General features: G+C 42.0%; 1 protein-coding gene across 1 annotated transcript in view; it reads left to right on the top strand.

Moving 5' to 3' along the window:
* The window catches only part of LOC121199190 (kelch-like protein 29), a 231,092-nt gene that overhangs the window by 76,854 nt on the left and 130,097 nt on the right, over positions 1-24,141 (top strand). Inside the window, exons 4-5 of the mRNA XM_041063665.1 lie at positions 18,905-19,052; positions 22,054-22,581. Of these exons, the coding sequence (XP_040919599.1) occupies positions 18,905-19,052; positions 22,054-22,581 (676 nt within the window). The remainder of the gene's footprint in view (positions 1-18,904; positions 19,053-22,053; positions 22,582-24,141) is intronic.

Consider the following 24,141-nt stretch of genomic DNA (forward strand, 5'->3'; position numbering starts at 1 on the left):
AACAGCTGTGTATGTGCAAACTATTGAAACGATCAATCTGCACTGTGTACCTTAGTGGCGACATTTACTGCATCTTGCAGACAAATTCTGAGCTCCGCTTCCATAAAAGACAGTAAAACACCCAAGAAAAGGGTGAAAGTACAGCAAGCAAGTTTCTGAGAATTATTGTAGATATTGTTCGGTAAAGACAGGCTATACGAATTATGTTATGTGCTATGAACAAGGTCATTTCTTGCTGATTGGATTTAAGGTTTTACCTCAGACAACTTTTGACTGCTTCAGCATCATTTCTCCAATTCTCCAGTCCTCTGTGGTAGAAATTGCTCTCTCAGTCTCTCTCAGTCTCTCCAAATCCCTGACACATGTTTTGAAAGTCAGCCACAAAATGCACAAAACTGCGGCTCATCATGCGAGGAACAACAAAAGGCCACACGGTTTGTATTCCTCTGTAATTCCGCTCTAATAACCGCACTGCCAACTATATTGCAACCGTAATCAGATTAGATACTTCTGGGAAATAACAGTTGATAATGTTTGAAGAGGAGGATAATATCCCTATTCAAATTAGTCTGCAAATTGGAATGGAATAAATTGTCTGTTCAACATAATATTTTACTGAGTCTAGAGGCAAAGCAATCCAAAAGTAATTGAAAGCAATTAGATTATGATTACTAAATTTGATTAATCTGGTGGATTACACTGCTGGTTGACAATTTGAAGTAGGTAATCTGTAACAGATCAGTAATATGTACCCGAATACATTTTTCAAGTAATCCTCTGCTCGGGTGATGCATTGTAGCACAGCTGATAGAATAGTGGATGCTAAGTATGAATAATATTTCTTAGTGCAGCATGTCTCTGGAGTAACAACCTTTTTTTTTTTTTTTTTTTTTTTAAAGTCCTCAGTTTTTACTAAGTTTGACTCCTCTCAGACTTGGTTAGCAGTGACATCAGCTATAAAGTTATTTCCAACAAACTTGAAGTAAACTAATTTCACCATAATCAATCATTGTCAGTGTAACAGCTTTATTAAATCAAGTAATTACTTTATAATTGCTTGGTGCTGAAGTGGAGCACTTCTTTACGTACCGGGGTGATTATGCCTCAAATTGCTTGTACAGGTGTGCGAGCAACTCGTGTGTCCTGACTCTCATCATCGCAGCGTCAGTAGGAGAGTACAGGACACTCCTTGTGTTGTCTGTGACTCATTTAAGATGCACCGATCTCTGTCAGTGTAGCACTGTTGTCTCAGTGCCAGTGGACTTGGCGGTCTGATTCAGTGTCGTTCTCCGCCAGCCATGCCAGGAGGTACTGTCTGTCATTGCCTGTCATTTAGAGAGTGTGTGTGTGTGCGCGCGCACTGTGACTTGACACAAATGAAAATGTAAGGTATGATTGTTGTATTGCTGCCTGCTCCCTCCTTCCATTATGACATCCCCTGTTCATTTGATCCATTACCGGTGCTATGCTACTGTGAGCTAGAGCCTAAATGTCAGCCCAGTTTGAGTCATATTTCCATTTTGCTTGGGAAAAAAGAGGACGTCTGTCCCACAACAGAGCCTTTCCCTCTGTGTCGAGGTTGTTGTTGTCGACGTCGTCGTTGCTGGAAATTCTCCAGCTGCCATCTCAATTAAGGAGCTGATTTCGAGGTCCTGTTTGCACAGTCCCGCCACTTCTCGAGTGTCTCCTGATGACGCGCTGTGTCAGAACAGCGCGTAAAGGGAACACTCTCAAGGTCAGATTGAAATTGGAACCATTTCATCATGAGGCATTAAGGAAAGAGCCGTGCATCTGAGGAGGGCAATAAATATTGTCAAACTCGAGCCAAATAAGCCACAGTCAGTATACGGCGCTCGCATGTGTTATTTTTAGGGCCAGGATTTATTGTGGACTTGTTTCTTTTTGCAGTGCTGTTTAAATGTCGCAGATCTCTGACCAGCTTTCTTGTGATGTCACCATTTGATCGTCCTCTCCTTTCGGCCCTCGGTGCCAACACGAGTCCCCACACACAAACTTATTGGCAGTGAGGTTCAGAACAGTCACAAAGGGAGTATGGGAAAATGTCATTAGCATAGCATTTCATTTCAGTAAAAGGGACTTTTAACAGGATGTGTCAGCAATTGGAATGCAAATAATGTATGTTGTTCAAAATGAAGGACGTGGCTCCTGACAGGTCTGTTAATCTGCTACTGTAGGAAAACACACACCAATAGCCTGATCCTTGACTTGACTTTGCTGTGGTGGTGCCAGCAACAGGGAAATGGAGAAAATTTTGAGTACATTCTGCATTTGACAAGATCATGTCCTTCATTAACTCCAAAAAAAAAAAAAATCCTCAAACCATTACATCCCGTATGTGATGGCTCAGAATGGCTCCCAGATTTGACAAGAAACGGATGTTAAAAATCTCTGCTCGAAAGGGCATTCTCAGTTTGACACAATGTAGGACTCGTTCTCTCGCTGGGCAAAATCTTAATTATATTTCAACAAGTCAGCTAAGTCAGATACCACTCGAACAGAGAGAATACGGGCTGACTTTTACCAAGGGCGCAAAGAGCTCAGTGTATTTTCAGTTTGTTGACTTGAAGTCAGCTGTGAGAAGTCTTTACAAGTATTTCCTAATTCTTCCTTGAAGGGCAGTCAAGGCTGCATCGCATTAAATCACAGAAGGTCCGGAACAATCCAACTGAAAATCGACTAAATTATTATCCTGGGCTTTGTGAGCTCACAATAGAGATTATTGAAAATGAGGGTAAATGACTTGTTGCTGCAAATTTTGTCTGCCATCTTGGAATTGAAACATTTTATATAGAGCATTGTGTTTATGGGTTTGTGTGTGTGTGTGTGTGTGTGTGTGTGTGTGTGTGTGTGTGTGTGTGTTTTCTCTCTCAGGAGAATAAAAGCAGAGTGAAGAACATGTGGGTGTGTCTGTGTTCCCCAGCTGAATGATTACCTTGACGAGGTTAAAAATGAATAAGTGCAGTTGAATGAACCGCTTGAGATTCACTGAGTGACAGCGGCTCATTTAAACCATAATGCCCAACACAATATAAGCTTGACGCAAATATCATCAAGGTCGTCACCGTATTGTGAATTTTTTTTCTTTCCTGAATCCTATACCAAACAGTTTCTAAGAAGTAGGTTTAAGGCAGAAGTTGATCATGATTCTCAATATGTGTACAGAAAAAAACAAAAACCAGAAATACTGCAGGCTGAATACTCAATGTCTTGAACCACATCATATTTCTCATGCAGCTGATTTGCCCCAGTAAAAAAAAAAAAAACACAAAGTCCAACAAATCTATGCACCAACCTGCTTCAAGGACAAATATAAAAATTATATTTTGATTCACACAATAAGCATTTAGGAATTTACAGTGGATTTTAAGACTTAGAATAGCAACAGTGTATCAGGTGATGAAAGTAATTATGGTTCGGGGTTTTTGGCATCACCTGTCCACAGTAACTTTGAGTAATATAATTTTATGCTGCTTTATAAAAATCCAAACTATTTTTTTTCTCCTCTACATTTATTTGATAGCTGCGGTTGCCATTTACTTTGAAGGGGGAGATTTTGAAAGACCCATAATAAGCTTAAAAAACATTAGAATTCAGCTTACATGTTAATGCATCAATTATAATAATTCAGTAGTATAATATGTATAATAACATAACACTGACTGTGTGGTTTGGCTGCATAGTGAGTACTTACAACAGTATATTTAAATTATAGTATTTTACTCAAGTTCATAATATGTCAGACATGCATCATCAGGAAGAGCTGAGCCCTAGTACATTAACATTAACCTAGTAGGTTAATGCTTATTCTATACATCAAATGGCGCTACAGAAAAAAAGTTTTTTATTGAGACATATTTCCCAATGAAAAAACAAGCCCAGAGGTCAACTGTGCCAGCAGCTTATTATAATATATAGTTGCTTTGATAGTTACATTTTGTTATTAGGCAACCAATGTGTGGGCGTAATTTTGATGGATTAGATGGATGGGTTGACAAAACACAGGACTTTGACACGTAAGACTGCTGCTGATTTTCCATTTGAAACAAGCAGCTTCAGAAATAGTAGCTGTTGTTAGTTTTAGCCATGGCCGTTCTGTGTGTATCATTGTAACCATGACAACAAAGATCTGCTAACCTTAAGGAGCCCCAAACTGGATCTTTTCCTAAACCTAACCAAGCAGTTTTTGAGCCGGACCAAAAAAAAAAAAAAAAAAAACGTGACTGTTCCATAAACTTAGCCTCATATTTATAAGTGTATCCAGGATAATGAAGATCTGTAATGCTGTCACCTGTATTCTCTGCGTGTTTATTATTGTGAGGACGTGTTGCTCTTATCACTTTTCACAATTTTACTTTTTGTGCTTGAAAGACTGAAAGTGTAAAGGTCTAATGAACTTAGTCAACCGTACCCCTCCATCAGTGCTGAAAGCTAACGTGAAAAAAAAAAAACAATACCGAAGCACTCTGACCATAAAAGCCTTTACGATTGAATCGCTGACACCTACACATTTTAGCAGAAGCTTTTGTCAGTGTGAAAGAGTTAAATATAAACATAGAGATGACATGACACAAATAGGTTTCAGGTGACTGTTGGCTCCAAAGAGAGCATCTTTGTTCTTCGAGGGTGACTTTTTAAATTACTTACTGTCTGTGAAGCAGACACACTCCAGTTTTTTTTCTCTTCACACTGTGAGCCGACATTATGAAATAGCTTGTGTTAGTGTTTCTGCCTGCTCCTGTGCTGTTTCTAAGAATGTGATGTAAATATGTTACACAGGTGTTTGCATCAATTCACTTTAAATCTGTAATTTAACCTTTAGCGATGACGGGGACCCCTCCTCTTTGTCGCTGAACCGAATATTTGTTCACCTCGTGGCACAATGTTCCTTCTAGCGTGTCCAGTGTGCTTTATTTTATATTAAGGTGACCCTCAAAGATCTAGGTCGAGCTATCATTACCTAGTAAAAAGGCGATTTTTTTTGTCTCCTTCTGCTGAAGGCACCCTACTTAAAATTTATTGTGGTCAAAGAAAAAGAAAACATTAATATTTATCAGGTGGAAACACAAGGAAAAGACGAAATGTAATAGTTGTTCTAATTCAAATCCTTTAAATTTGTATTGAGCGAGGTAAGGATGTGACCAGAAATCTCTTGGTGTGTGACCTGCATATTTTCCTGGTAAATGAGACATGTTAAATGATGTGCCGGAGGGAAAATGGGTCTTTTCAAGCAGCACACACTGTTCCGATCATCACAGATAACCAAGCTGGAAGGCCAGGGACCTAATTTAAGGGCTATTTACCATACGCTAGATTTTCAATGGAGCTGCACCTGGCTGCAGAAATGGGCGAAAACCGCAGAAAACCTGCAAGAGAAAAAGATTTAAACCATGCAGCCAAGCACACAAACACGAGCGTTTTATATTTTCTACAGTTTACAAAGACACCGGTAATTAATAATTCCGTTGCATCTTGAGATCTTTTACTGTGAATGTTTTGTGAGCTCCTCCCCAGTCTTAGTACTCTGACTGAAAACGAGGCACTACAGGAAAAGAGGACCCACTTTTATCAAAAACAAAAGAGATGGAACGTGATTAATTCCAGGGCACATCTTCTGGTCTCATCACCCCTGACTGATTCATGAGACTCGAGCAAGAAGAGGAACACGGTTTTTAATCAGAGCCCTAATCCTCGATCAGCACTAAAGCAGGATTTGTCTCTAAACGAGTGATTGTTGTCACTTCTCAACATGTTTAGACAGCTCACAGTAGAGGTGTAACAATAAATGTTGAACAATGAGCTTTCTCTCTTTGTCTTTCCGTCTTTGTCCTCTTTCTCTTATTATCTTGGCATTATTTTGTTTGTGTCTTTTTTTTTTTTTTACCCCCCTTCTCACACTTATCCTATTCATAATCTTCCCCTAACATCCAGACTTCTAGCTTTCTGATATCACAGTCAAAGTAGTGAGACTTTAAAATCCAGCATTGTTTACATCCACGTGTACTAGCTTGCAGTCTTCTTCTTCTTCTTCCCTGTCTCGCTTGGCACATATCTTGGTGTGTTAGCTCCACCTGTAGATCAGTGGAATAGAGTGAAACCGTTGGCAGGACTGTGCACTGCATTACAAGTATGTATGTAAAATGATAAATGGGGAACAGCTCTTAGAAAAACAGCTCCACACCACTACAGGTGGACTTTGACATGTGAGACCACTGTTTGCTTCCCGTTTTCTAACGCCAGTCAAAACTGGCTTCTTTTATCCATGGCTGTGGTCGTTCCTAACTTTAACCAACCGTAATCAAGTCATTTTTGTGCCTAAACCTAACCAAACCTTGCGAAGTTGATTTGGAACATTTTGATGTCCTGGTGATGGGAGCTTCAGATCAGATCACAACACAACAACACATTTTGTCACTTTATTTGTGAGGACTTGTCGGCTTATGTGGCATTTGTTTTTATGCTGCAACTGTTACCATTGTTGCAGCTGTTTCATTTTCATGAAATTCATTTGTAGAAATATGATGTAACACAACAATGAGAGCATTGTGTGGATTGGTTTACTGAGCATACAAAATGTGTGTAGAAACTCTCCACCTGCCAGAAAGCTGTAGGTAAGAGAGGACCTTCTTTGGCTCTGATGAGTCACACCAGGATGAATAATACCAGCTTTAGGGAAAAAAATAAAACAGTATAATTAAAGCATCCTAATGGCTGTATTATCAAGGTCTGCGTACAACACTCATGGCGTGTTGAAATTGTTGTTGCAATTATTGCTGGTATGGAAATTTATTTGCCTGTCGTAGAGGGTGCTGTGAACTGTCCCAGGGCCACTGACTTTTGGCCTCCTAAAAACGCCTTAGCCAGGCACTCCCTTCCAGCCAGAGTTATGGCGTACTTGACTTGGAGGAGATTGCCTACCAATGAGATATGGGGGGCTCTTTCTTTTGTTTCTGCACTCAAATATACAGCCTCATTTCATCGGCTTAACGGCCTCATTTAAATGAGCCTAATGACTCTCACTAATGTCTGGGCATGGCCAAGAGATTGTGACTGTTCTCACAAGCAGTGTCCTCTGCATGCGCACTGTATATCTCCATTATGAGGCCTGGTCTCTATGGAAAACACAACCTATTTATTGTCCTCTCCCATTGTTTAAGATTTATACGGATATAATGCAACGGCTCCTCTGTTATACAATTTACAGGTTACAATTTCTGGTGTATTTGAAGACATAATGCATTTTTCCAGAGTCCTGTGGTTTTGTCAAATAGAAGTTGCTGTATGAATTTTTCATGTGGCTGTTTGTGACAAAAAAAAATGTTTAGTAAATGCCAAAAAAGTTTAATACATCCATTTCATCAGTTGTTTTAAGTGTGTCCCGCTCCTTTTGCTTTATTGCTTCCCAGCACTATAGTTTTTGACAGCTGAATTGAGCGCTGGAAAGGTCACTGAAATGCTAATGCCAAAATATAATTTCAAGTCAGCTCTTCAAAATTCAGAGAATACATTGCAAAAGGGAAATGTTAAATCTCTACATCCAGACATATTAGACTATTAGCTGTCTCTGTGTCACCCCCATCACTGCTTGTGATGGCTCCGCTGTGTCTCGCTCAATGTACAGTCTGATAGTTTCCATTAAAGATCAGAGTGTGAAACCAGCACTTGGCTACTCTGTTATGGATCAATTTAAATAAAGGACTTCGCTTGGCGTCAACACAGATCAATATGTGGATGTGCTCCCTGATGTGTTCATAACCACCAAAGCAGGCCCATTACGTGAAGCGCTCTTGTCACAGACGGATGTAAAAGCACATACAGTCAAATATATGACAGGAAATCAATGCTCTGATAGGGACTGAAACCTGACAGCTCAATAAGCTTTGGAGGGAAGATGTTCCCTTTTATTCCTCCTCGTCCTCCACTTCCCACCATAACTGTATCCCATTCCTACAAGGGAACTCTGCAGCTCAACCCTGCAGAGTTTTTCAGATTACAAGCTCCTGTCAACAAGTGCAGGGGGAAACAGTGTACAGGGTTGTGTAAGGGAAATGGGAATCTGTGTACAGCACAGGTGCTGCCGCTGACATCAGAGGTGTCTTTAAAGCCTGCCTCGAGTGGCATCATTACCTCATTCAGATACAGTAAAGGGGCTGTGCACACTCCTGGTCAAGAAGCGAGACCTTTGGATAAAGTCCCCTGGAAACTCTATGTAAAAACTAGCAGCACCAGCTGCTGCTAAGGAATTCATATGTGAGGATGTTAAAATTAAAAGACTTATTGTACCTGCTAGAAGGTGCATTTGTAAAATAACAGATTTTTCTGACATGTATGCTGTGAACATAACTGGAGGCTCGCACAAATGCAGATAGCAGGACTGTTGTGTCTGAGTAATATTTAAACCGCTAATGGTCTCAGCTTTTGCGTTTTATTGATCTGTGGGTGCGTGATGTGTCTCCTCACGTGCTGTAAGTAAGACGACAGAGAGAAAGAAGACACCTCAGGTATTAAGCCCCACATCTATGTGCCTCGGTCTGCTAGTTTTATATTTGGCTGCGGGAGCAGTTTTTAGTAACATGACTCATCCATGTAAGTGATTAATCATCTAACTCATGAATATTAATGTTATCTGTGTCCATGAAGGAGAAACACTTTTTCGTCTCTCACATTTTTACTTAACGAAATAAGTAAACTGAAAAACAAAATCTGATCATTTTATAAATGCCAAAGGCCTATTGGCCTAAAAAAAAATGGCATTGCAAGACACTTCTTTTTGGTTTTCACAGATTTGATGTGTGCATGTACAGTGATCCAAAGGGAAGCTTTGTAAGTCTGCCCATTTCACTGGCACTGGGACTAAAAAAATATGGACAGCAAACTGTGATTCTCACAAGTTTTAAGGTAAAATGGGGAAGAACACAAGCATGCCAACAAACCAGAGGAAGCTGACTGGTTTACTGTGCTTGTGATTCCCTACAACAGTGTTGTTAGTCTGCAGTGTAACTGTAGTGTCTGCTGAGTCTACTGAAGAGAGCTGGACACCTTCGAAACAGAAAATAGAGGAAATAGAGAGTGTGTGTGAACTACAACATTGGCAGGCACACTGCATCACTTTTACTTATTGAAATATGTGCTTAAAGACTTAAGGACAGAGTGTTTCCAGTATTTATATAAAAAAAGGAAAAACATTTAAAAACATTGACTTTCTAAGCACATTGAGGATGCAGTGTTTTATAGCTGACAGAAATGTATTTCTTTTCTTCCAACAAAAGTGATAATAGTGTGGAATCCGTAATTATCTAATTTTCTTAATATGACATTTTATATTGAAGAATAGACAAGGTAGTTTCCTCAGTGATTTTTATGCAGACTTGTCTTTTGTATCTAGTTGTTGAGTCAGTTTGGATTTTTTTTTTTTTTTTTTTACCAAACTGTATGCTATTAAGGAACAAAACAAGCAAGGAGACACCAACTAATCTTCAAAAACATCCTAATTTTACTCGTCAATTGTAACTTTCGACACAGGATATGGACCTTGAAATTACTTTTGCCATCTGTATAGAATAGCATTTGCATTTGAAAAACCAACAACATTAGAGCAAATCAAGAGAAGCTCATTCACAGGCCGTTGAAAGGCAGTTCCAAACAGACAGAAAAGCCTTTCGCTTAAAAAAAAAAAAAAGAAAAAAAATCCTCCTATAATTCAAGTGAAGTTCTGTTTATCCACCTGCCGCAGTGTAGTTCATGGCTATTTCTCAGTTTCTTTAAGGGTTTTGGATCTCTAATGATCCCAGCATGTCTCTCCAGTGTATATCTTACCCCAAGCAGTGCTCTGTGTAGACTCCCCCCCTGCGCCTGCAGGAGCACAGAGCTGCACTGACCACTTCATCTTGTGGGATAAAACCAGTCTTTCAGTCTCCTCTCAAACCTAGGGGGAGCAGGGCTGGAGCTCCAGGACTGAAACCTCAAAGACTGGAACACCGCCACAGGTTGCTCACGTGGTTGCCTGTGCATTGCTTTATGTGAACTTGTCTTTTTGCCTGATAAAGTCCATGTCCCTTCTCACATCATTTCACTTACATAAAATAGATCTTCATTTAGCATATGAGCACATATTTTTGTGAGGCTCAGATGTCGACTATTGAAGTGCATTTTATTACTTGGGTGTAAAAAGGCAGAAAAAATAACAGATAGTAAGAGGCTTATGACCACACTGGTAATTATATACCTTAGAGGAGTCATGAGGGGTTTTGATTTGACAACGCTGTAATGTAGATTCTGCTTATATCTTACTTAATACTGCTATTTTTAGGCGCCTCAACGAAAGGTGATAGTCTCTCTGCAGCCAACTGGCATATTCATTTCAATGTCCAGAGTTCATGCAAGTGGAGCTTATAAATTTGTCATAATGTTGCAGCACTGCATCATTAATTAGGCACATTTGCAGCGAATACCAGCCATTGGCTGTGCCTGCATTTTCAGTTTAATTACTCACACTTGTAGCCTGATTAGAGATTTTGCCTTCCAGGTGCTGAAGTGATGTAACACTGTAAAATGCTTCAGTATGTGCATTTCAGCAGACTAAATCCTTTTGTATGGATGTGGCTGGGAAGTTAAACAGATCACAGCCTTGCTTATTTTATTGCCATCTGGTTTGAAATATGCTCTTTCAGAGTTCACATTTAGGCATTTTGTTAGACCAGAATTGGTGCTGGCCAGAAACCTGACTGTTCTGTACTTTCAGTCCCTATTGACCAAAGGCTGCGTCTTTGTCTGCCAGAACTCTCAGTACCCAGCGAAAGTCAATAGGAGGCTCCGTGGGATAGTAGCATCCATCTAACAGCCTGCCTGCTCTGCCAGATTTACACTCCATCTCTGTATGAATGCATCACAGAATGGGCTTCAGATTCTGTTTTGCGCATCAAACATGTTTCAGACCATCAAGAGTTCAACTCTTGACCATAGCTGCTGTTTCCCGTCTAGTTAGGCCCTCCTAACAAAACACAAAATAAAATGGAGCTATAAAGATACTGTTTAAAGAAGACGATCTGCACAACATTTAGCTGTTGTTTGAAGACACAGGGGCCCCTGAACTCCACACAGTGCGATCGAACCTTCTCACAGCGAGAGCAATGGGAGCGAATGTTTTTCAGGAGCATTGTCTCCTGCTCTCCCATCACAGCCTTTTGGTAGTTACTGTTCCAGCAGAAACAAGTGCAGAGGGGGTGTGAGTAATGTGTGGTGGAGTGAGGTTACGGTCAAAGGAACAGGCTACAGGAGAGGAGAGGAGAAAATGTAAAGCAGTATTAACTGCGGTGTACAGCTTCCTCTACCAAACCCATGGTCAGTATTTCCATTTAGTCATTAAACAGGAGTTAAAAACCATTTAGCTGCTACAATCGCAACCCGCTAACAGAAGTCCTTTTTATACATACATTACATTCTGTAATTTTAACCAAATGACCAGTAAAGAAGGCAACATTCACAACACATGCTGCTGTCAAGGCAGTGTTGAAGTGCTGTATGTCAGGGAGCTGTGGAAGGTGTGTTCACATGATGGTAGTAAAATTCCTTTGTTCAGAGAGTGTGCCAGTTTGGAACTTGAACCGCCATATAAGTGTCAACATGTGCAGTAAGTCTAACACTGCATTTTCCACTTTATTGCCAGCGCTGCCATATGGTCAGCTGATTTTTGGCCTATCTGCCAAAACAGTCCGGTATTTGGCTTGCAGATTGCATGGGTTGTAAATTGCATTTAAAAACTCCCCACACTGCACTCTTGGCAAAGTAGATATTGTTTCCTTTCATGCTGCAATATCAATATAAATTAAATTTATTCTTTAGCTCTAAATGGCTGTTTGCCCAGTTAACACTCGTTTGTTACAGCCACACATGCATTCGAAGCTCACACACGCACACGAGGCAACACGTAGTAGTCGTTTTGCCTCAATTTCAACCACAGGCGCGAGCTACACAGTCGTCTCTGGGTCTCTAAGGCTGTTGCTGTGACAGGCTGTGGATATTTTGTTCCCCAAACACTCACCACATATCAGGCAGGGTCGTGCCCTGCTGGAGACCTATGTCTCTCACTGTCCCGGTCACTGCCGATGGAGGGCAACGTGGTCCCTGACACTCTCCTCTGGGAGGTGTAACCATGACATAAGGAAGCCTCCACAGTTCACATGTCCAAGCGCTAGTCACCCTCACTAAGAGGCCTCACCATGCTGCTTAGTCCCACAGATAAGACATGTTCATGGTGCTGTAACATCCCAGCCACTTACACTATTTGCAAGAGGAAAAGAAAACACAAGGAGGAGGAGGTGGTTGAAGTAGGGTTTGGAGGGCAGGCGCTCTGACCTCAGAGCACTCATGGGATATTAGGCCAGGCTTCCAGCCCTGCTTTTCCACTGAAGCTTGTCGGCCTCACCCCTGCAATCACGCTTCTTCCTCCTAGAACGTGTGCGTCGAGCCAGGAGCTCGCCGAGCTGTCGGGAGTGTCTTAGCTGGAATTTCAGTGGAAGTGAAGTCCGTTCCCCTTCAGTCGTTTGGCCCGGGGATTGAGATTATAGTGTCTGTATCCATAGCCCTTTCTGTGGTGCATCAATAGCGTATATACCCGCCAGGCACTTCTTGTGTTTTTTCATTATGATTATCCGTCGTACTGCTGGGGGCCAGAGTTAAGTGCTGGTGCCCGGAAGGATCAGGTTTGTTTGGATTTTCAATTGTTAGTGCACAAACTGCCAGTCATGAACAGTCAACCACCAGTAATGGCTGAGATTTGTCTTATGTAAAGTGCTGTTGCTTTGATGCAGACTACAGACTACAGATGCTGTCATGTTTTGAATTGGCACGCTGTAAACTGCTGTAAAGAGGCAGGTGTTGTAAATGGTTGCAAGGATTGTTCAGTAGAATCATGAAACATAAAACAGCATCAGCTGAGACATTGTTTAGACACTGAACAGCCTTTCTTGACTTCTTGTGGGTAAATAATGTTTTAGATTTTGAGTCTAACAACAGAAACATTTTAGCTGTTAAAACACATGAAGTGGCCAATTTTCTTTCTATTCAGTATTACCTTTCTTTATTTTGACTGAGTTCTTTGTTCCCTCTCATTGTGGACAATGATAGTGAGAAAAACAGGTTTACAGGCCGGTTATGCAAGTATGGGTGCAAAATAATTTTAAATTGTAGCTTTTGCAATCAGAGCCACTTGTGGAAGTGGATTTTTCAAATTAGTTGCCAACCTGTATCAGTAGAGAGGGATTTTATAGGAGCTGTGCTAAAGATTTTTATCTATGGTAATTTCTCTGACTGTTTAAAAGTGTCACTAAAGATATGGGCTCGTCCAGTTCACAACCAGGTCTTTAGAGATTAGCTCTTTTTTTTTTTTTTTTTTTTTTGCTGGTGGAGAGAGGCAACATTTTAAGTCCTCCTTAGAGCCGCGGGTGTCTCTAATTGCAGTGTTATTTCATTTTTAAGTGTAAAACTTCGGATCATTTACAGTAAAATCAAATACTACCTGGATTCCCTCTCTGTCTCTTCAGTACGCAGCCATCATACTGAATACGCACTTTGCTCCGTCCATGGCACCGCGCTGTTCGTGGCGTTGGTGCAACACTCCATTTTAAGATGGCTGCCAAAAATGGCGCGGTAGTCTCTTTGTTTACTCGTGAGATGCTCTGCTATGTTCCAGTCTAATAGATTGGACACAGCCACACCATGGTTCGGCTCCAGCATTCAGCACCATTATGACGGAAGCCCAGAACAAATCCACTTCACATTTAGGTGTCAGCGCGTTGTCATGGAAAGGAGATACCTCTATACAGTAAGTGAATAATGTCCGAAAGAAAATGAGTTGTGCGCTTTTGTACACTTCTTAACACTCCTCGTCAGTTTCAGACCACACTTGGTTGGAGCTTTTGGACGGAGCAAGAGGAGGAAAAAGGAGGGTTTTTTTGTTGTTGTTGTTTTGTTTTTTTTCTCTTCATTTTAGAAAAGCTGAAAAATGATCTGTCAGAGGCAATGATACAAGGCTATGTGATGGATGGGTGTGTCTTACTCTGCCTCTCAATCTTTCACTCCTTCCTTCTCTGTCACTCTTTCTCTTTTTTTCCTCTGAGGAAAGCCATTATTTACATCACCTTCCACGTTTCAGCCATATTCACTGTATCTGTCCAAGCCTGGCCGAAGGGAGGAAAAAGCCATTCTGTCGGAGTTGAATTTCATTACCTTGCCTGCACATACTGTTTTTCATGATTTGTTCGTGGTGTGGAATTACAGTGTGATATTATTTTACGTGTGTGTGCAATATAGCAAGGCGCGGCAGTGACTGCTGTTATTGAAATTTTGATTATGATTAAATTTGTGTACATGCATCTCCCCAGAGATAGCCGGCTGATTGTGGAGGTGTATTTTCTTGGATGCACTTAAATTAAAGCGTAATGGCAGCTCCGCACTGGACCACCAGAAATCCAGGAAGATTCCTGATCCATCCGTGCAGAATAGATTAACGGATAAACCTATCAGGAAAACAACTGCACATTAACAGACCCTCCTGATTACCATGCCAGCTGAACGATATCACACAACAGTGAACCTCCTCCTCGCCTGCGGTCTGTTATTTTCCTCTTGTGTGTAAAGAGCTTTGCTACCAGAGGAACACTGAACCTTAAAAGGTAGAACATAATCAACCGGTGTAGCACTGGCCTGCACCCTGCACATTGCTATCTCATTGTGTCTGGCAGTTGTGCTAATGACATTTCACGAGATTAGCTTTTCACTGTGCTATTGTTACTGACTGTATGTGTGTGTGTGTGTGTGTGTGTGTGTGTGTGTGTGTGTGTGTGTGTGTGTGTGTGTGTGTGTGTGTGTGTGTGAGTGTGTGTGTGTGAAGACCTTTCACTATTTAAGGCCCAAGCCCTCCCTCAACCCTCCTCTGTCTTTTTCTCAAAACCCAGCTTTGCTCTCACTACAGCACCCAGACCTGTTATTAAATCTCATAGCAGTTAGTTGATTTGATCGTTGTGTGCTGTAACGTTGTTTATCCCAATGGGACCTGGGTATTATAGACACACTCACCCCTCTCTCTCTCCCTCTACCCCTCTCTCCCTCTCTCCTTCTCTCTCTCTTTCTCTCTCTGTTTCTTGTTCTTTCTTCCCGAGTCGAGCAATAAAGTAATTTCTCTGGGGAAACGAAAGCCATCTCTTAACTGGATGGGAGCTCTATATGTTCAGGCCTAGGTTTACCACGGCTGTGGTATATCACAAGCACAATGGGTACAAAGAACTGGAGCTTATGCAGAATGTTCATGGCGGGAGTTTTTCTGTCCTTCCTACCCTGTGTTGTTGTAGGATTGAACTGGTGCAATAACTCACACAGACAAGGCCTGGCTCAAACAAAATGCAAAGGCAAACACAAAGCCATGGGCAAACGCTTTCTGTTTATTTGGTTGTGGATGTTGTGGATGACTCAAAGCAATCAAATCCCAGAGCCCTGGATCACCACGAGTCTCCTCCTATATGTACCCACAGCAGATGGTGGCCAGTGGCAAGAGGTTCTGGTCGGCACAATAATGCTGTTTGCTATTGCAGGAAGGCAGAGCGCGCGTAGTGACAGTTGTCAGCGTTTGCAGCGTCCGAGAAAATAGCTGATCCGCCAGCCGGGATCAGACTGCTGTCTCTGCTGCCCGGACGGAGGAGGACTAGTATATATTTAGGCCTGATGCATCTTGATGTTATCTTCCTTTCTTCAATACACCGATTCTGACATGCCTGCAACATTCAGAGGTTTGAGAGGGAAGAAGGATCCTTTTTGTTTTTGCTGCGTGTGCGTATGTGTGCTCATGTGTATCTGCATGTGGGATTGTGCAGGAGAAGCAGATGGATGGCTGCTTCAAATTCTGAGAATTTTTTTTTCACAGTACAGTATTGAACAACATTTCCTGTTAAATTTAGAGCAGTGTCACGTTTCCATAGCCACGTTTCAGGATGTTGTGAACATGATGAAGTCCACATGAACATGAAGTCCACTTTATGGAAACTGTTCTGTTTTCTGCATTGATTCACCTAATCTGATTCATTTATCAGCAACAACAAAAAAACTAGACACAGTTTGGTTTTTTTGGTTATCAGCTAATTGCTTAAATCACTTTTTCACTGAAAACCTTTCTGGTTGTTTTTTGTTTGCATTTTACATTACTGAATATCTTCTAACTGTTTTCTAAACCAAAAGGCCAACCAATTAATCAATGAAGTTCATGGCAGATAAACAGATAATGAAAATAAGACCCATTCTGCATCAATACAATCCAAATAAAGTTCAACTTTCACATGTATTTGCAGTTATATATGGAGATTTATGAGTCTGGGTACATACGTGTGCCCAAATATGCTTGCCCCGTTGTGTGTGTCAGTGTGTAAGTGCCACATTCCACACTTGCAGTATGTGGTCCATATGCACGGATGTTGTGTACGGCACCACAAAAAAAAAAAAAAAAAAAAAAAAAAACCCTCCCCAGCCAGCTTGACAACAAACACAGAATGGCTTGGCACGACTCAAAAATTATCTATCTGGCTGGCGTCCTTTTCTCCAGCATGGTTTTTGTCGAGTCAGAGGAAACCATCTGCTGCCCGGTGATAATGGGCGGCCGGGGAGGAGGGGACTGAAAATCGGGAGAGCAAATAAAATTGAGAGAAAATGGCAGGCGCTGTCCCAGAACCTACAGTACCTTCCTGCCTGCCTGCAGCAAGTCTGCCATCTTAATAAACATCCTGTCTGATATCTCCTGTCTTCAGCGTGTGTGTGTGTGTGTGTGTGTGTGTCTGTGTCTGTGTGCGCGCACATGTATTTTCACCTGCTGTGTGTTTCCCGTGTTTATGTGTCTGTGTGTGTATATATCCTATCTATCCTTGATCATTTTCAAGTCAGGATTGTTCCTGAGCCCAGCTGATATGCCGTCAGTGTGATGGCGCTGACTAAGAACGTTTTTTTTTTTCTCTCTCTCTTTTGTCCTGGTGCACTGAAACTGTGACAGATGGATTGCCTTTCAGCAGAAGAGATTTTTTTTTCCTGTGTTTTTTTTCTTCTGTTTTGGATAAATGGGTGGGAGTATTAATGAGAGAATATTATGAGGCAGGGCTAAAGGAAAGTAAGAGAGTCAATGCTGGGAGTTAATGAGGAGTTGCCTGTATAGAGGTGAAGGTAAAGCATGGCTGGAGAGGAATACAGTATAGCACACAGAGTCGAGGAGAAGAAATGCTCATTAAAACAAATAGTGGACTATAGAAAGCAACTCCTCACCTTGAAAATGCTCTGAATGTTCCTCCCCCCAAGTCTCCAGGGCTCTCAGATGGAATTGAGCGCTTAGGGCATTCTCTGAGTAAACCATTTCAGTTTTCTCTTGTCTGAATTCGACATGTTGAGCTGGACAAAAACACCTGACAGCCTGTCTCCCCCTAAACCCAGCTTCATTCTCTCACTCCATCACTCTGTTTTCTACTTTGCCTTGAGATGTTTCCTTTTGCTGTTTCTTTTTTTTTTCCCTTTGCCTTTTGCCCCAGCACTTAGAAACTGTCAGATAACTTTCGCTATGAATTTATCTAGTAAGTGACACTCATTGAACTTATCTGCTGTTGTGAAGTTTTTATTACAGAGCAGATGTTGCACTGAATTAATACCAAGTAATATCTTAAAAGTGTTAAATGTTAAATGTTAAAGCTAGGATAAATCCATCATAAAGCAGGGAGCAGAATTTTCCAGAAATCGAATCGATCCCATCCGACTGCGATCTGAATTGTTTGGATTGCATTTTTGTGGCCACGCAGTCATCTCACACTCTGTTGGGCTTTGTCGACACAGCTGTTGGAATGTACGATGGTGTGCTTGATGAAGTGGACGCCGGGTCAGGGAGGATAATGGAATTGAGGGATGCAGGGATCAGCCAGGAAGACACAGGAGGAGCCTGGTGACCAGGTCTTTTCTATTAACTGAGGAGGCTGGCCGGGGCGAGCGAGGGAATCAGGCTCGGCTCTGCCCTCTCCCTGCGTGGTCGTTAGACCGAGCGTCCAGACTGCAGATAGGGAGAGCGAATATTGCTTAGGGGTCCAGTGGTGATTGACCCTGTGTTTTCATCAGCCTGGGCTTGCCCGATAACATTTCTTACTCCCCTACCAGAGCAAAATATTAGAGATGTGTGTGCAAAGAAAGGCTTAGAGAACTCTTAGTTTGGTTTGGTGAAGTTGCATTGGATTTACCCCTTCATACACACAGTCACCTACTTTTTCATTTTCTTTCTAGAAATTACCTTTTTCTTCTCTCTTATCCCTAGAAAAAGTATTTTTTCTCTTTATTTGTTGTATTTGTGTTTGGAATTCTATTATCTCACTTGACTGAACACAATGTTTAATTCATTGCAAAATTAAGATATACAAAATCTCAGGGGGAAGGATCTGAATTTGAATGTATCCTACACCACAAAGTTAATTGTTATTGCGATATGGAGAGAGAAATATTGGTCTTTTGTCAAAGACTCTTGAGGCCACAAACAAGAAATTTTTCCCTTGTTCACATTATATATAGGCTGTAATCAGCACTCACTCACTGCTAATTATATGCCATGCTCCATCATCACAGCTCACTTCGAGACCCTAAAGAACAGTTCAGATGGCTGTGTTGGATATTTTCATTCAAACTAAAGAGTCAAATACTGTATTTAAACCATAGTTGTTGATGAAATTGATTTTAGGGTAATTTGCAAACAAGTTGTTCTGTATGGTATCTAAAGATCAGGGGGCGTGAAGTGGTTTAGTTTAAATTTCAACACTTTTTTTTTTGTTTTTTTCCCTCATATGATGCTCTAATCAGCAATGTTGTTTTTGCTGCTGTTCTGTAGGTCTCTGGTCTGTCACCCGGAGACAGCCAGACCCCAGGATTGCTGCTGGCTCCAGGGGTGAGGTGGGGACAGACGCCCATCAACCAGCTCACGCCATGGGATACTGATGAGCCCCCTGCCAAGCAACATCGAGACAGCGAGCCCACTGGTAATGAATCACACACACTCACACACACACTCACACACAGCATTTCCATACACACACGCATAAGTACTGATGGACGCATTCACACATCCACTGTTTCCACCTGATGCGGGCGTACGGTGATGTAAGTTTTACATCATCAGTACGCCTGCACACGGCAGATGTATGCATGCACACGGACCACACACTCATGTGCTACACCCTAGATGGCTCTGGCCAGCAACCCTAGCTACACAATGCTAATGAGGCATCTTGGCTGTCTTGCCCTACATAAAATACATGCATGCCTTCACAACATGCATACTATGCATACACAGTTATGCATAATGTACATCCGCAAATACCATCTTTATATAAACCAGATTAATTATGCATATAATCATCAAAATATCAGCGTGATATCAAGAAGTTAAAAAAAAAAATCAAAAGAGAGAAAAGATATAAATCCACATTACAGCCTCACAAGCCTTCCAGTCTCCCATCACTGTTACTCTCTCTGCTCTCATTTTATTGTCCTTGTTAATGTTATTGTGTCACTAACTGAGGCTGATTTAGTCTAAATTAAACCTATGTAGTGAAACTCTGAAAGTCCTCCAAATGATCTCCACCAGGTCTAATTTAGATGTCGACCTTATTCTATTCATGCCGCTTTAAAACGTGTACAGAGCAGTCATGGCACTGCAGCGCAGCGTGCACACCCGACAGTAACGAGTTAAGCCAATGTTGAAGTTTCTTACTCCTGTTGTTAATGAACTCACCCAGAATGGCTCTGCCCTAGAGCACTTAATTTTCTCCCATTGCTTTGCTGGCCTCTGCCTCCTGCTCATCTCAAATGTGTCTCATTTAAGAATAATACTGGCACGGAGTGTGTTCCAATGGAAATTCTGGCTCAACAAATCCAGTTTGTAGACAGCTGTTACACTGTGGCAGCAAAGCATCATGGTGAAAGCATGTTTCAGCTCTGCTTCTCTCTGTTCAACTCACGTCCTAATTAGAATTCGCATATCTTACATATAGATTGGTCTGTGGTTTAATTATTGAGCAGTTTCATCAGTTACCCAAGAGGAATGTTTCTGTAGTAGAAACCATTCGAGGACTTGTGATTGAAAGATGCAGTGGTGATACGAGAGTACGGAGATCTGCTTTTGCCTCCTGTGGTTGTGTGGCCCCAGCCCCCCTGCTGTGTGACCACAGCCTCCTGCTGTGCACTGAGGGTCTGGTTGAATTGGCGATGAAGTTCTACAGGCCTTATTATTGTGTGTAAGTGAACGAGGCTTCACTCCCTCGTCCACCCCTCCCACCACAGCTCCCACACCCACACTACAGCTTGGATTGAAGCGTGAGGAGAGTGAGATGTCACCGACCCGGCACACTGTCGCATATGACACTCAAATCCGAGCATAGTGTTGCATATTGATTTGCGTGTGTGTGCTATTCCAAACTGTGACTGGCGTTTGCGACGAAGCCAGCTCCTCTCCACACTTCACTGAACTGTGTTGCCAGAAAGTTCTCTGCCAACTGTGCCAGAATTAATCAACGGTTTCTTTCAACAGAAACTTCACTGTTATGTCGGTTGAAGAAAGTTTGTCTTTGAAAAAGAAGTTTTGTTTCAACTTTTGTACGAAAATAGTCCTTTTTTTTTTTTTGATGCCACGCTTTAGACTCCAAATTTTTGAGTAAATAAATAAATAAAAATAAGCGTGTTTAAACGTGAACAAGCCTCTTTTGAAAATCTTAATTCTTAGATGCAAGACAAAGGTCACAACCGTTGCATACATTTAATATTAATGCAGTCGCTTCATTTTGTTAAACTATGCAGGCAAGGCCTATAAATGTAGGTCAGTGTTGGGTCATGATAATGAAATTCTTTGCCTAATTAAATATTTATTTTTTCTGGTAAAAAATTGAAAAAAAAAACAGTGAAGGACAAGAACATAGAATTGGAGGGCAGACAGAATGTATATCAAATTCTAAAAAGCCTTGAAACTTTATATAAAATGTGGACTTATTATACAATCCCATTTGATTAGATTCCTTTATCAAGTTGAGCTACAAAAGGGGGGAAATGAAATACAGTGTCGCTGCCGATTAGCTCAATGACGTGAATTATGGACTGAACTGGTGTCTTCTCTGGAGTCTTCTGTTCCCACCCTCTTTTTTTTTCCTCTTCTTTATCTCTCCCTCTCCATCCTTCTCTCCAGCCTGGACTATTGTATCAGCAGGGTTGGTATTATGAGTAATGTGGGCTTTCTTTTTTTTTTTTTTAGCTTTTTGCATGCTGTGATTTAGCCTTTGGCCCTTTGGCAGAGTGGTAGGCTATTTTTGGAGCTTGGACCATGGCAGGAGGAGCTAGAGATGAGGGAATAGGAGCGAATGAGCGAGGGAGGGGGGGGGGGGGGGGGGGGGGGGGGGCAGCTTTCAGGTCCAATATGGCTGCGTCTTCCCAGCACACCCTCAGTATCTAAATGCCTCAGGCCTCAGGGTAGGGAAATGATTGGTTCTGAGGGTCTGGGTAAACACAGACTCCTACGCAGATAATGGTACAGACTGCTACATGCACTGAGCATGTATACTTTCACATTCAGAAACGCATTTGTTCATCCTGTAGAGAAATAAATCTCTTAATCTCATTATGATGTTGATCTTGGTTGCAGATCTGTACATCGCTTCAAATATTTTGTGTTTGATATTAAGTCAAAAACAAACTTTGACTGGAGCGGAGCAGCACGCTGACAGTTGTGGTGTGGAGAGGAACAGACTCAAGCTGAAATCTGCCTTCTCGTGCTGTTTTCTTTCTCTATTTGATCATCTAATACCAGATTTAAAATCATCGCTCTGTCCTTGTTTTCAGCTTTGTCTATGGCTTACCAAAATACCACAAATCACTCCACGCGATGGAATTACATTTACCTTGACTTTCACGTTGCTTTATGGTGTAAAAGCTGGATATACAATTGATTAATTTCTTTCTTTTTGCCCTTCTGTCTGTTTGTTTGTCAATCAGGTCCAACCTGGGCTGCACCAGTAGCAGCAGTGAGCCAACCCAGCCTCCTGCCCCACACCTACGCCCTCCCTCAACCACCTTCCTTCAACCACAGCGTGACTGCGCAGTCACCAATCATAGGAGTAACCCCATCCATCCAGACACCAGTGCCCCCACAACACCCACTCATGACCGCCCACTTCCAGCTGACGCCACAGTCGACCCAGCAGCCGCCCTCCATGGTGCTGAGCATGCCCAGCCAGCCCCCGTACCCCTCAGCTCAGCCCACTGTTGCACCATCCGCCCTCACTGCCCAAGCCAACCAGGTAGTTCATCCAAGCCCTCACAGCGTAATGGGCAACGGCCACTTGACCTCTCACCCCGGCCTCATCCAGCCCCCCGCCCTGCCTCTGACCAATGGACAGGCAGCAGCAGCAGCGCAGGCCCAACCCACAGCTGCAGACAATCAGGATGGTCCTAACGGGCTGCAAATGCTGCGGACAGTCGGGATGGGGAAGTACGAGTTCAGTGACCCGGGACATCCGAAAGGTAAGCATGGACAGCCTCAGCCGATCCTCTCTGCACAGCAGGATTTTTTAAGGTTTTATAGAATCACTTTCTACCAGATATGGAACCTCTCATGACTAACTTTCAAAAGCAAAATCAAAGCAGATCTGTTCAGCTGGCAACCTGAGCTCAGAAGTGAATCCAAGCTGGGGAGGTGTTAGGTATTAAATCAATGTAGTCTTAGCTCTCTGTTCCTTGTGACCTCCCCTTACGTGGGGCAGTGCTGGAATGAAACACATAGGCCTCTGCCCTCTGTCTGTATACCAGAGCGGTTTCGGGTGCCAACAGTCATAAACAAGGCCGCAAACACTCAAGCAAGGGGTTGTTAAAATACAACTTGCAACCAGAGCCAGTTCACTTCAAAGCTGCTCCAAGGTCGCAGAGAACGGAGGCACACCTAAACCGGTAGAGACACACGGGCTTCAAAAACCTGTAACACAGCCTTCAGTGGATTCTTTGGGAAAAAGAACATCTTGTACTGGTCTAAAACTACTGTACAACAGCAGCATCTGTACTCCTGTGCTCTGAAATTGGTTAAAAGTGTGTCAGGTTTATCTTTTCACAGCTCAGAGCCGCAATGCTTGCAAGGCCTGCTAAACACAAGGCAGGAAGAGCTTTCAGTCCCTGCCCTCACATCTCTCTCGAAATCCTTTGAAGCCTTGTTGACATGCGCTGTGTTGGTGAAGGTGCTTCATTGCTCCAGCTCATGCCTGAGTCTGCAAGCCGTAAATTGGTGTTTGGTTTAACCTTGGAGTTTATGACGCAGGGCACCAGAAACAGATGTTCGCAATTCCCCGACCAATTTTCGCATTTAATGAAGCTTTTAATTTAGGTTTAGATTGTTTTCTTTTTCCTGACTCATTTTGATCAATAAAATGTGTGCAAATGAACTTGTAGATTGCAAAAAAGCAATTATTTTGGGGGCTGCCTGTGATACATTGAAATGAGACTGCAGGTAGAATTGGAAATGGATAATTAGACGAGCTTGTCGGCTTGGTCCAGTCTCTATCGAATCAGAGCCTCTCGCTTGTGCTGTGTTGAATAGACTGTCGCGATCCATTAACCATGTATGTGTCAAAATTTATTGACCTTCTTCTAACAGGCCAAAGGAGCTAGAGTTTAATTAGAATTACAGTATTTATAAAGATCCATTTTAAAAGGAAAGGAAAACACAGCGGGATTGTTAAAAAATTCAGCAGTGGAAACACTGTTGCTGTCATTCATGATATGATAAAGTTAATACATTCGGTTTGTATGGTTACAGTTAGTCAGCAGCTGCATTTCAAAGGCAAAAGGGGAAAACATCCCTGTGTCAATTTCTAGACATCATACATACTTGAAATCTTGTGTTGGCTTCAATGAAGGTCGAACTGCAAATGGAGGCACTTGAATCTCACATCTTCTCAACCATTTCCGCTGTTTTTCCATCCCTGTTTGACATTGAATAGACATCAGTAAGCACGCCATTGGGGTTGTATCACAAGGACAGAGGAAATAGGTAAAATGTAGTGCACCAGTAAATTAACAGCCATGACGTCTCTC

The sequence above is a fragment of the Toxotes jaculatrix genome, chromosome 19 (assembly GCF_017976425.1).
Source record: "Toxotes jaculatrix isolate fToxJac2 chromosome 19, fToxJac2.pri, whole genome shotgun sequence".
NCBI lineage: Eukaryota > Metazoa > Chordata > Actinopteri > Toxotidae > Toxotes > Toxotes jaculatrix.